The sequence below is a fragment of the Sylvia atricapilla genome, chromosome 2, assembly GCF_009819655.1.
Source record: "Sylvia atricapilla isolate bSylAtr1 chromosome 2, bSylAtr1.pri, whole genome shotgun sequence".
NCBI lineage: Eukaryota > Metazoa > Chordata > Aves > Passeriformes > Sylviidae > Sylvia > Sylvia atricapilla.
Window position 1 is genome coordinate 1,347,993 of NC_089141.1, and position 14,142 is coordinate 1,362,134.

Genomic DNA, 14,142 nt, shown 5'->3' on the forward strand with positions numbered 1-14,142 from the left:
TCTCAGGGCAGCACAGCCACACAATAAGCCCTGTGACAACCCTCCCCACAGCCCTTTACTGCCAGCACAAAGCAGGGATGAGCCATTACCTTTTTAATGTCCTTATGGATGTACTTGGCTGTTTGCTTGGCCAGCTCTGTTTTACCTGTTCCAAAGAGGGAAAGAAAAAACTTGCATTAAACCAGGTCTGTCCATCTTCTGTTCATCAGCTCTGCTAACACCATGGTGGGAAATTCTTGCAACCAATGCATGTATTTTCCTTGAGAAGTGGGTATTGCTGTTTTATCTCCAGGATCACACTCACTGCAGTTCCCAGCCTTTGGCAGGGTGAGCAGATGCATTAAAACAGTGGCATCTCTGCATTGGTTCCTTCAGCTTTAATTGATTCTCACATGATGGGAACAAAGCTCTTGATTTTTCCCACAAAAAGATGTGGATAGATCAGAGTTTTGCTATATTGGATAGATCAGATTTTTGCTATATTTACCCTCAATATTCCAAGTACCTTGTGCAACGCCTCGTAATCTCCAAATAAAGAATTTTAAAGAAATGGGGTGTTTTTTCTTTACTTCATATAAGATGATGGGCAAAAAATATCTGGGATTAGGAACAATCAGTAATGGAGCAAATCCACCCTGATGAGGGTGAACACATGCACCAGTTCATGCCAGGCCATATCATGTTCTCCCAGGCCATCCATCTGGGGAAAAACTTCATTAAAGAGGCAGTTTTATTGAAGTGTGGGTGCCAGAGAATTTCTCCTCCCTGCTGCTACCCCCCCAGCATGACACTGCTGGCTTTGTCAGGTTGATCAGGGGAAGGATTGGGCTGATTTTGGCTCCTGGGGTGACCAGCAAAGCTGAGCTGAAGCCTGTCATCCCTCTGGAGGATGGGTGCTCTGGGGGTTGACACTTGTCCCTTGCACACCTATCAGCAGTGCACTCCACATGTGGGATTTACTTGCACACTGAAAAATAAATGAGCAGGGACAGAAATAACTATTCTGAAGAAAAAACCCCATGTGTTTTTAAAAGGAAATAAGGTTAAAAGGTACATTCTTACTGGAGTATTGTACATCTGCCCACAGCTGTATTGCAGGGACAATAGATCTGCTGGGTCAGATCAGCAAATCACCAAAAAAAGGGCTACAAATATAGGAATTCATGGGGTGTGCTAAAATATAGGAATTCATGGAGTGTGGTCTGCTCCACCTGATAAATCTCTGCCAAAATTTTGCATTTGATTTCAATTTGAGCTTTGCTGACTTTGGATGCTGCTCCTGATGTGTAAGGATGCAAGAAACTAAAAGAAAGGAAAAGGAAAAGGAAAAGGAAAAGGAAAAGGAAAAGGAAAAGGAAAAGGAAAAGGAAAAGGAAAAGGGGAAGGGAAGGAAAGAGAAGAGAAGAGAAGAGAAGAGAAGAGAAAGAAGAGAAGAGAAGAGAAGAGAAGAGAAGAGAAGAGAAGAGAAAAGAAAAGAAAAGAAGAAAGAAAAGAAAAGAAAAGAAAAGAAAAGAAAAGAAAATAAAAGGAAAAGTAAAAGAAAGAAAATAAAAGAAAAGAAAAGAAAAGAAAAGAAAAGAAAAGAAGAACAGAAAAAAGGAAAGGAAAGGAAAATGAAAAGGAAAAGGAAAAGGAAAAGGAAAAGGAAAAGGAAAAGAAAGGAAAGGAAAGGAAAGGAAAGGAAAGGAAAGGAAGGAAAGGGAAAGGAAAGGAAAGGAAAGGAAAGGAAAGGAAAGGAAAGGAAAGGAAAGGGAAGAAATGAGGAAAAAAATGTAAAGAAAAAAACCAGAAAAGAAAACGGAAAGGAAAGGAAAGGAAAGGAAAGGAAAGGAAAGGAAAAGAAAAGAAAAGAAAAAAAAAAGAAAACGGAAAGAAAAGGAAAGGAAAGGAGAGGAAAGGAAAGGAAAGAGAAAAGAAAAGAAAAGAAAAAGAAAAGAAAAGAAAAGAAAAAGAAAAAGAAAAAAGAAAAGAAAAGAAAAGAAAAGAAAAGAAAAGAAAAGAAAAGAAAAGAAAAGAAAAGAAAAGAAAAGAAAAAGAAAAGAAAAAGAAAAGAAAAGAAAAGAAAAGAAAAGAAAAGAAAAGAAAAAAGGATAGCCCCATGGAGTCCATGGGAGTGGAAAAGCAAAAAAAATTTACATCCCTGAGTCTTCAGATCTGCTGTAGCAGGGCAATGAAGCATCAAAAATATTTTATCCTGGTTTTATACAGCTTTATAGCAACTTATTTGGAGTTAATGCTTGGCCTGGCACTGCTCTGTGGCAGGAGCATGGTCTCACCTATGCCCCTTTAACCCCTCCAGCACCGGAGCATCAGCACCTTCTTGAGCCCTTTGAGAGGCAGTGGAGGCAGAAGCCCTGAGGTTGTTCCAAATGTCACAAATCAGTTCCTTTGAAGCTGTTTTGTGGGGGTTTTTTGCCACAACTAAAAGTCATTTGGACCATTTCATGAACTGATCAGCTGTCATGTGGCATTTGATTGGGCTGGAGGACAAATCTTATCGGTGTCAATAAAATCCTGTCATTCCAAAGCAATCTGTGCCCACAGGAGCAGACGAACAGAGATTCAGTTTGCAGGCAGCAAATTTCTACAATCATCCCAGCACTCCCACTGAAATAGAGGGGTTTTCACCAGAAAGTTTTCAAGTTACACTTTCACTCTGAAAATTGTCCCTTTCTGAGACTCAGAGGTAGGTTGTCCTCTGGGATAACTCTGCCTGAGGCTGGATGTGGCTGTCTGTGCTGGTGTCCAGCTGTGGTCACCCTGCTGGATGACGGGTGACCTGCTGAAAGATGACACTGTGTTTAAACGGTATTTTATTCAGACCCTGCAGCCCTGCAACAGTTTCCACCCCCTCTCCTCAGGGCTCTCCCTCTCCCTCACAACCCAAATGTTACCTATTCCAGATGATCCCAAGAAAAGAAACACCAGCGGGTGCTCCTCATCGTACCAGCCATTTTCCTTCCTCCGAATAGCTGCATTTGAAGACAATGAAAACAAAAAAGAGGGGAGGGGGGGAAACATATAAATCAATGCCACAAAGCAAGTGTAATTATCACTAAGTATACACTATGTTTTACTGCTCTCTACCCACTCCCAGTCCTCCCTGCCATTAGTGCTCTCTAATTTGATTAGCCAGCCAAGGCCCCAGAGACACCTAATAAGGTTAGCATGGATTTGGAAAGCTGCCCAGAGCAGATTTCGGATAAAGTTTTCCAGGATGTGCACTCAGCGTTGCCAGGGAGACGGTGGAGGGGGGGGACAAGGATGGATGGATGGACAGAGGGATGGAGAGGCATTGTGCCTTGCCAGCTCCCAAGTGCAACCTTGCTGTGAGGAAAAAAACAGCAGTTTTGAAGAGGTTTATAGGTTATTTCTGGCATGGAATGGGAAAGAGAGAGGTGGCTGAAGGTCACAAACGCTCTGAATTGGTGCAAGGACTGGGAAAAGTGTGGTGATTATCTCGGTGCCTCTCTGGACAGCAGCATCCAAGTGCATCCTGGGTGAGATACCAGTGGAAAATTTTACAAAAGGCAAGGGCCTTTCCTTCCCAAACTCCCAGTCTGACCAGCACAGCCCTTTCTCAGCACAGACATGGATCTGCTGTGCAGAGTGGGTGATGGCTCCCACCTCCATGGGTGCCCACAGCTCCCCAAGGTGCTCTTCAGCCCCCCAGAGCAGCCTCAGTCTCTGTGAGTGTGCTCACCAAACCAGTAGCATCACTGCACTGGGCTTATTTGAAGGAGGAGGAAGTGCTTTTGAGGCCAAAAGATCCAAATCTCATCCTCTGCTGGCTGGATCTGGTCTCTGGAACACAGAAGTGGTTCTCCTGGATCAGACCAGCTTCTAGTTCAATGTGAGAGGTTAACTGACATCCCAGCCTTTCTGCTTTATCTGCAGTACTCCAGTCCAGCCTGTAAATCTTGTAAGGCATTTTGTAAAAGAGAATGTGCACTGTACAGACTCAGGACCCCTCACACCCAGCAAGGTCTCATGCCTGGTGCACAGTGTTCCCAGATCCAAACTCAAAATATGGCACATTAAGAAGCAGGGCATGAAAATGGAAAGATGCCCAAAAATTGTAACTGACAGGAAGTTGAAGGTAGCAGGGAAAAATAGCAGCACTGGAGGTGGGATGAGCAGAAGGAAAACACTGGCAGAGCTGTGGCTTAAAGGTCTTGGAATGCTGCTGCACACAGGCATGGCAAAGCTTGGCCTCTGCTGCCTTTCAGTGGTCTTCACAGCAAAAACAGGGATAAAGCCAGGAAAGAATAAACCCACTTCTCTTTGTGACTGTCACCCTCAAAACACAGCTCCCTCATCTCCTTCTGGCCACTAGCCTGTGTCTCAGCCTCTGTCCTCATGCCTCAGTCCTGTGTCTCCATTTAACAAGGCACTGGCTGGCTCCGTGGGGAGCTGTGGGGTTTTTTCTTCCCTGAGCTGGCAGAAGAGCATGAGAGTGTCTTAAATTTGGAGAATTCTGAAATTCAATTTCAAAGTTAGTCCATAAAACCCTTTTCTGGATGTGGTATGGTTCATAGAAGAGATCTAAGAAAAGGCATCCTATGCATGGCATGCCAAGAGTTCTTCTTGAAGGAGAGAGCAAACTGACATGGGAAATAAATAGTGCCACTTCGCGCATAAAAAGATTTGAATATAAAAATATTTTAACAATATTTCCATTTTGCATATAGAAAGAAATGGAATGTCACAGCCTACAGCCTGACACAGAAATGCTGCCTCTGCCAGTAGGGACACACTGGGAAGATGCTAAACAGCAGCAGCTCAAGTGAGATATTGGAGTGTATAGATGCATGGAGGGGTCTCATGGGAATTTGGAGCTGCAAGACCTGCATGAAACTGAGCTCCTCAGAGTCCACGTGGTATTCCAGGAGACTCAGGTAGCATGGGAGCCAGCAGATCTAGTGAGGATTAGGAAAACAAAAGCAAAGTCTCGCTGCAAGAACAAATCAATGAGCTGAGGTTAATGATGAGGGGTGTGAGGAGTGACCTGACCACAGTCATTAAGAATCTCCCCAAGAAGGCACTGAACTTGCTCAGCTGCAGAGAAAATTAAGGTGCTCCAGGGGCTGGAGCGAGAGGATCAAACTAACAAATAAAGCAGAACAGTTTTAATAACGAGGCTGATTAACCACTGCAGCCACTTAGGAAGGAAATGGGACTGAATTCCTAATCCCTGTAAAGTCTGCAGGGAAAGCCAGAAGGGCTTCCCAAAAGGCAGTAGTAGCTCAGGATGAAGATGAAGGTTTGCATGGATGTCCAGATACCAAAAAAAAATCCCCAATTTAACCTTAAATCGACGGCATGTAGAATCATGAAATTGTAGAGGGCTGTAGGATGGAAGGGACCTTAAAGGTCATCAGTTCCAGCCCCTTCAGAAATGGGACTGAGCCCTGGGATTGTGCATTTATTGGGAGCTGGACCCCAGAGCCACATGAACTTGCCATTCCGTGCCCGGACGTAGGCAGATACATTACTTGTCCTCCTGGCCATGCTAATGAATCCTGACTCCTGCCAAGGCTTAATTAGCTTGGGCACAAGGCCAGATGCAGCACTGGCTGGTGTTTGGCTCTGTCTCATACTGCCTGGGCATATCAGCACAACAGACCAGCTTGGCTGCAGCCAGCAGTCTGGTTCTGTTCAAAATCCTGGGCAAAACCTGCTGGGAATCCCGTCCTGCCCTTCAGGTGCTCACTGTTCCCTGAAGAGGAGAAAACTGCCACTGGAAGGGAGGTGCAGAGAAGGGTCTGTGCTGCATCCCTCTATGTGCCCTTCCCAGTGCTGCACATGTCCCTTCTCAACCCTTTCCAGCAGTGAATGGGAGGTCAGACACCTGGGGTTGGAAATTTCATAGAAATTGATGGCGAGTAACACAACTACCGATAATTCCTGCAGCTATCTCAGCTAAGATAATAATGATAATAAAAGTAATAAACTTCTGCTTTGGGGCATGGAGTGACCATTCACAGGGTCAAGCACGTTCAGGGTCCAAAGACAACAGGGTTAAAAGTGCCGCCTTCTTCCCCTTCCCTCTGCAGCAGGATGCCAGAGTTTATGGACAAATACTCAAAGCAACTCCAGGGATATAAAGCACTCCATAAAAAACTACCATAAAGTTAGAGCTTGAGATTCAGCATGTGATCTCTGTTGGAAGATGCTGAGCATCATACTTAGGAAGAAATTCTTCCCTATGAGGCTGGTGAGGCACTGGCACAGGCTGCCAAGAGCAGTTGTGCCTGGAAGGTGAGGCTGGAACTGGGCTTAGAGCAACCTGGTCTAGTGGAAGGTGTCCCTGTCCACGTCAGGGGGGTTGGAATGAGATGGGCTTTAAGGTCTCTTCTAAGCCAAACAGTTCCATGGTCACTAGTCAGCAGGCTAGTCAGATCAACACAGTGATAAGGAGTAAATGCTTTTCTACAAACAGCCTTAAAACAATGAGCTATTCCAGCACATAGCACTCTTGAGGTTCGGAAAAACTAAAAAAAAAAAAAAATCTGGATATCCCTGGGGAAGGGACACCACTCCCTAGGTTCCACCACTGGGGCTGGAGGAGGCTCTCTCAGGCTGTCCTGTGCAGTGTTCAGCTTCAGCAGTAGGAACAAAAGTCCCATCCCAGGTCAGAGCAGAACATCAGTGCCAGTTCCAAGGCCAAAAATCCCAGCTAGGAAAGCCACAGAAGCACTCTTCTCCTTGGAGTTCGTACTCTCAAAGCAGGTGCTGGCCACGCTGACCATTCTTCATTGTCATCTAAGTGTGAAATCCATGTTCTGCCTCTGGGAAAGCTGCTCCTTTCCTTCCTCCTGGCAGAACTAACTAACTAACTAACAAACTAACTAACTAACTGACTAACTACCAGGCGAGAGGTCACACTGCTGTGCTGAAATCTCACGATGACATCCAGCCCCAATGTCCAAAACAAAAGGCTGATGATAATGACGCTGGGGCCGCCTCCTGCGGAGCTGTTCCTGGCATTGCTGCTGTGCTCTGCCTTTATTTCGTCCATCTGTAACGGTGTGACTGCAGCCCCGTGTCTCCAAGAGGCCCTTCAGCCCGCTATTGAACTGATAAATTCACTGTATTACTTTACACAAATCAATACCCCAGCAGTTATCAGCACTTGATGTGACTGAAATTGGTTTCAGCCAATTTGTGAGTGTAATAAATGTCCATTTATCAAATCAATTCATTCTGTGGGGCTCCTCGGCCCGTCTGGGTTTGGGGTACCGTGGGGTGAAGGCTCTGGGGCTAAACCTGCTGCAGGATCATTGCCTCCATCCAGGTTCTGCACTGGTGTTCCAGGGTCTGCAGCATTCCCAAAGAAGCTCTCTTCCAGCCCTGCTGCTGGTGGCTCAGGGTTATGGAATGCCAAATTAGACCTTGTAAAATTTCACCTCATCTGTACGTAGCAACACACATCAAAAAACAGCCCTCATAAAGAATCCTATATTGTCCAAAATAATCCCAGTTTCCTCTGGACCAGAGCAGGATGATTGTCCTGCTCATCCATTTTCCTGCAGTTTCGAAACACTGATTGATTTCAACATCATAGCTGCTCAAAATCGGGAATTTTATCATTAAATCGTAGATTTTTCTACACTACCCTTTCTTTAAAATCTTTAAAATCTGAAAAATAAACAACACTTTTTTTCCTTGCTCCTTATTCAACTTCAGGAAGAGCTGGAACAGATTGATTCAACTCTCAAGGTTTATTCCCCGTGAAAGGGGGAAGTGGTAGGTTTGAACCACCCTACTTCTAACTGAGCACTGATGGCAAACATGGCATATCCATATAGAAAAGCTATTATTTACCTGGCAAAATATTCAGGATATTAGACCAAAAAACAAATACACATATATATATTTGGGAAAAATGCCTCCTTTCGCTTATAACCTCAGAGAGGAGATGTTCCTGATCCCTTCTGCCTCTGCATTTTCCAGTGAAAAGCCAAAGCAGCCCTAACCAGATCCAGAGCTTGACCATTTAGGGAAGTGCCTGGAAGCACAACTCTAAGCCTTTTAGCTGCTCATTTGTATGTACCAGTTAGAGAATCCCAGCAGTTCCTGAGATGGCAGCAATGACCTGCCTGTTTCTGATGTCAGGAGATTGAATATTTAATGGGGATTTTGTTAAGATGAACTGAACATTGACACCCATCGAGGGGGGTGGCCAAGCTGCCTCCCACCATCACCCACCCAGTCAGGCACTGGTAGAAACCAGTAAGCTGGGAGATGATGCCCAGTTTACCATCATCCACCTTCTCCCAGTCCTGCTCCCCAAAGCAGAAAAGAGTGCTGCAGGGCTTGGAGATATCCTATGGAGGCAACAGGGAAGGATTTTCCCTCTGTGGCAGTGATGCCATGCTGTCAGGGCTGTGACTGCAGTGAGCTCCCCACCAGCATTCCTGGTGCATCCCCTTGCAGGGGATTGCTGGAATAACAGCTGGACTTGGTGATCTTAAAGGGTTTTTCTAAATGATTCCATAATTCTGTGATTCCATTCTATCCCCATCGCTCCAGACTTGTGCTTCTAACCCCAGATCACTCGTTCCCTTTGTATTCCTGGCTAAGCCCCTCTGGAGACTGTTTGGATCATGCACCAAGTGACGGATTAAATCCAATTATTCAATTAGGGCACCAGTTATAAATTAAACACATCAGCCAGGCTCGCTGGATCCGAAGATGTGGCGTGTGGCAGGTCTGCTCACCAGCAAATGGCAGTGGTGAGGGCAAAGTGGAGGGATGTAGGATTCACAAAGTGGCAGAAAACCCAGCTGGGCTGGACAAAATGAAAGCAAAGATAGAGAAGAAGTGCTCGAGAGAGAAAGTCCTGTCTCAAAATTCATCCGTCTGGACAGAAAACAAAAAGAAAAGAAAATGAAAAGAAAAACCAGGCAGAAGGGAAGGAGAGGAGGAGGAGGGGGAAGAGAGTCTCCCACTACCTTTTGGTCCAATATCCTGAGGCTGCAGGGGTATCAAGCACATTCCCTATAATTCAATAAGAAAAACCTCCATAAAGGCAGGGACGTTAATGTGCAGAAACGCCACCTGTGTCAGGAACAGGCACTGCCCATTAATCACAGCTCCCCAATTAGCCGGGGCTGCTGCCCCCAGGCACAGCCGCTCTCTGAGCACACAGGGTGGCTGTTGTTTTTGCAGGAGTGCAGACTCCTTCCCATCTCCTTCCTGGCTCCTTCTCAGCTCCCAGCCCACACTGGGCTCCTCTTTGTTAACTAAAGGCAATGGGTTTGTGTTTCTGACAGCATGTTCCTTGTCGTTCTGTCCTGGCCTCAACAGCTCTAATTTTGCTGTCCCATTTTCAGGCATTAACTGGGATGCATAGATGGGTCAGGAATTATTGACAGAATCCAGAGGTTTTGGACTGGCAAATCAAACCCAGCCCAGATTGCTAGAGCCTTGATTTTATGGACTCACGGAATAGCTTGTGTTGGGAGGGAGTTTCAAGCTCATCTCATTCCACCCCCCTGCCATGGGCAGGGCCACCTTCCACTAGACCATGTTGCTCCAAGCCCCATCCAACATGGCTTTACACACTTCCAAGGATGAGGCATCCACTGTGAATTCCCCAGCAGCCTTGCAGACCTGCCCAGAGGCAGCCTCAGATCAAGGCTTGAGGGAGCAGCTTGTGTTCCCTGTGGAATAGGTGTGGGAGGACAGAGTCAGCAGCATGTGAAGGGTCCCACCTGCCCCCACTGTGGCTATGGCATTCTCCTGCCCAATGATGTGTTCTTTTAGCCGCTGTTCCAGTGGGAATCTCCGCCGTTCCTCCATCTCCCTCCTGCGCTGCTCCTCCTGGAACTGGGGAGGGAAGAGAACGGGAATCAGAGACTTTACAGAGCATTGGGTCAGTGCACAGATGTCAGAGGCCTGTATGGGGATCTCTCTGACATGGAGCCAGAGCATCCCCAGGGCAGATGCAGTTTGCTCTGGATGCACCAGCCCTAGCAAGAGGAAGTTTCTGGACCTGTCATGGATGGAAGTCGGGGTGAGTGGGAATGGGGATCCTGCTCTCCTGATGGGAAACCAGACCCTGTGCTACCTCTGTACTGTGACAAAGAGGGAACAATGGCACTGCTCAACAGCTCTTAACCATTAGATGCTGTTTGTTTTGGGAAAAAAAGCCATGACTGTTCTAACTAGATTTGTCTTCCTACCCTCCAACCATCTCCTGTTCAAAGACTCCAACGAGATCCTGCAGGGATGGCAGAGTATCATCCATCCAAGAGAGCTGGAGAAGGACTTTGGACAAGGGCATGGAGTGACAGGACAAGGGGGAATGGCTTCCTATTGGCAGAGGGCAGGGTTAGATGGGATATTGGGAGGAAATTCTTCCCTGTGAGGGTGGTAAAGTTCTGGCACAGATTGTCCACAGCAGCTGTGGCTGCTCCATCCCAGGCAGCGTCTAAGGCCAGGCTGGATGGGGCTTGGATCAACTTAGTCTAGTGGAAAGTGCCCCTGCCCATGGCGGGGGGTTGAAATTAGCTGTAAAGTCCCTTCCAACTCAAAACCTGAGATTCAAAGATCTTTAGAAAGTGCAGCTGAGCACCCTTCCTGCCACAAACTGGCCATTCCCCACTGAGACCACTGCCTTGGGAAGATTCATCCCTCAAAGCTAGACTTGGATGAAGACAGAACACAAAGAGCCCATGGGGTTTGGCAAGAGAGTAACTGCATTCACAGAACAGTCCCATCATTGAACCCACCCTACTTAGGGGAAACACCCTCTGACAAAGCCAGAAGGCAGCTGCCAAAGCTGCAGCAGGATCCAGCTGCTGGAGCTGGAGTGGATAACCCCCAGCCAAGCTGCTGACATCTCCTGGGCTAGCAGCGATTCTGACAGAAATTAAAAAATAATAAATAGCAAACAATCCAATTTTGGCCAGTGCTATCAGTCTCACGTGTAACAGAGATGCCATCAGCCTTGATCCTCACATAGAGCAAAAACTTCCCTGCAGACCCCAGTGGAGCAGCTCTGGACAGACATCCTGCCTGTGCCTCTCCCCCCTGGTGCTGGGTACGACCTCACCATACATCTGTGTCTGCATCCTGACAAATCTTTTCTCCCTCCCTCCTCTCTGGCTTTTTGGAGAGTGCAGGGATGTGATCAGTCATGCCAGGACACCCAACGATTCCCATGGGTTTATGGAGAGTGGGTAAGATGTGCAGGAAGAGAAGGAAGGGACACCCCTCCTCTGCAGTGCCCTCTCGCTCCCTCCTTGGAAGGCTGACACAGTACAAGTCCTGGGTAGGAAGAAAGTCCCTTTCATGGGTAAAAGACCAGTGTTAGAGCTTTTTCCATGCTCTCCAACTACTGCTTTCTGCTCAGGATCTGTTCTGGAGAGCCCTGCACTCATGCCAGCTACTCAGTGGGCCTGAAGTGCTAACACAGCTCCTAGCTGGGTCATGCAGCTGGCCTGGAGCCTCCTGAGCATCTGCCTTAGCTCACACTGCACAGGGAACAACAGGACAAGAAAACCCACCAAGAAAAACATATTTTAGATCCATCTGTGACAGAACCTCCAACAAAGCTCCACTAATCCTGGACTTTACATAAGACACAAACTTCTACTCCTTTCTCATATGTTCCCACTTCCTTGCTTTGTGGTGTACAATGGTGTTGGTGGGGATTGTGTCCTCACACTCTGGCAGCTGATTTCCATTGTCCTGATGACATTTGTCTAGCTCAGCCCAGACTTAAGTGGAGCACAGTGGTGCTACCTGCTTGAAGAGGAATGCAGGGAGCAGTGCTCTGCTCTTATGTTGGAGGCAACTGACTTCTGCACTCACTCGGGTTAAGAGATTCTCCTGATGCAAGGTCAAAAGCAGCAGAAATCTTATTTTTCAAAAAGGACTCAGTCTGTGCTTCAGCAGGTGAAAACAGTGGTTTGCCTGTCACTGGGGTGACCATAGCAGTCGTGGAGTCACAGAAGAGTGATCTTAAGAAACCATACAGACTGCCGCATTCCAACCCCTTTGCCATGGGTAGGGACACCTTCTACTAGACCTGCTCCAAGCCCCATCCAACCTGACCTTCAACACTTCCAGGGATGGGGCAGCCACAGCTTCTCTGCACAATCTGTGTCAGGGCCTCACCACCTTCACAGGGAAGAATTTCTTCCCAATATCCCACCTAATCCTGCCCTCTGACAGTGTGAAACCATTCCCTCTGGTCGTGTTCTCCCAGGTCCCCGTCCGAAGTCTCTCTCCAGCTCTCCCAAGAGCCCTTTTAGGCACTGGCAAGGGCTCTGAGGTCTCCCTGGAGCCTTTCCTTCTCCAGGTTGAACACCCCCAGCTCTCTGTTTCCAGAGCAGAGGGGGTCCATCCCTTGAAGCATCTCCATAGCTGCCTCTGGATTCACTCCAGCAGCTCTACATCCTTCTGATGTCGGGAGCCCCAGGGCTGGAGGCAGCAGATGAGGTCTCACCTGAGTGGAACAGAGGGGCAGAATCCCCACCTCAACTGCTGCCCATGCTGTGGGACCAGCCCAGGACACAGGGGGCTTCTGGACTGCCAGCACATGTTGTTTTAAGGAAGAAAAGTGGAGAATAAAATAACTGAACTCTTTAAGAGCAGGAGGGGGTAGAATTATCTGCTGGGTAAATGCTCTCTCGAGTCCAGCACCAATAAGGAAACCTGCCCTGAACAGTTTGAAACTTGCCTTGGTTTTTATGCTTAAGTAATAGTTGGAGGAGAGAAAGGAAATATATCTCTGGAGCTGTTCCTGAGGAAGATGATTGTACTTGTATATAAACCACCAGACTGCCAAGCCAGCCTGTGATGAATATTCAGCTGGGGGGGAACTGGTGCTCCCGGGGTTTCATCCTCCCCAGCAGCCGCATTCCACTGAGAGTCTTTGAGAATTTATTGCTCATTTTAATCACTGCTAGAGAATGAATAGGCAGAACTATTACGGGATGGACATATCCCATAGATTTTATTTACATATCCTTGTGACAGAATAACAAGGAGTTTTCATATGTATTTTTAATTTATTTTGATTTCCTTTAGTCTTTAAAAAAAAAACCAAACCAGAACTCTGTGTGTGTTTTTCCTAAGCTTAAACCATACTTGCCTGGTGTTGAGGACTCTTTGAGTTGGTTCCCAGTGCTAAACAGTCTGAAGAAATTTAAATAAGCACTCGTGCATGTACAACTAAAAGGGAGGGAAAAGACACCTTGAAACTGGTGTCTTCTGTCACTAGAGGGACAGCAGCTCCTGGACTGAGCTGGGCTCTTGCAAGTCTCTTTGCCATTCAGATACTCTTTGCACCCTGTCAGATCAATCTGGTGACCTCCCCTGTCTCCATCAGGGTCTGCTGAAGGATTTTTAAGGAATATTTCAGCCAGGAAGAAATATCCCAGCCTACAGTTGTCCTTTCCTTAACCCTTTTCTGGAAGCAGCAGCATGACACCTCCTGACCAGAAGCTGGTGTCCATTTCATCCCAGTGAGTTGCCTTTGATAGACCTTTCCAAGAAAACAAGCCTCCAGTGGTGACCCATGTGCTTATTCTTCCATCCTGAACATCCTCAGGTTGCTGGTTTAAGCATATTTAATGAGAAAAATGTCTCTTTTGGTTATTTGAAAACTGGCTGCTGCTTCATTTGGGCACAACCTTCTGTGTGGAGTTTGGAGCAGTGAAAGTTCATTTTAACTTTTCTTTAAACCAACAAGAATTACCTCAAGATCTATTTTGCCCTTCCTGCGGAATAACTCCTCTCCAGACCTCCACAAAGCTATCACAGCTCAGCTGATGTCCCTTGCCCAGCATTGCCAAGGCCACCACCAACCCATATCCCCGTGTGCCACATCCACACAATATCTTTAAAATTGTTCTTGTAGTGGGTAAAGAAACCCAAATAGGCCAGAATCTCAGGCTCACCTTTGCCTCTGATGCTCTCAGAAGGTTCATGACCTCCCCTTCACGGGCATAATCCAGGGGCGTGTGTCCCATTTCGTTCTTCTGCAGGGGGTTGGCACCTGACAGCACAAGAAAGGAGTAAGATCAGGAGCCTGGAGTTCAGTCTTGGGACAGAAGGAGAAGGAAGCACATCTTGTCAGTGTCCCCTCCTAACCTTTGCTCTGGTGAGTGTCTGGATCAGAAAGAG

The 14,142-nt window shown here is 46.9% G+C and overlaps 1 protein-coding gene across 1 annotated transcript in view; it reads right to left on the minus strand.

The window, feature by feature from the left end:
• CLPB (ClpB family mitochondrial disaggregase) overlaps nt 1-14,142 on the minus strand; it is a 62,813-nt gene that overhangs the window by 12,275 nt on the left and 36,396 nt on the right. Inside the window, exons 6-9 of the mRNA XM_066340625.1 lie at nt 13,917-14,014; nt 9,720-9,834; nt 2,895-2,972; nt 90-145 (exon numbers count right to left, since the gene is read on the minus strand). Of these exons, the coding sequence (XP_066196722.1) occupies nt 90-145; nt 2,895-2,972; nt 9,720-9,834; nt 13,917-14,014 (347 nt within the window). The remainder of the gene's footprint in view (nt 1-89; nt 146-2,894; nt 2,973-9,719; nt 9,835-13,916; nt 14,015-14,142) is intronic.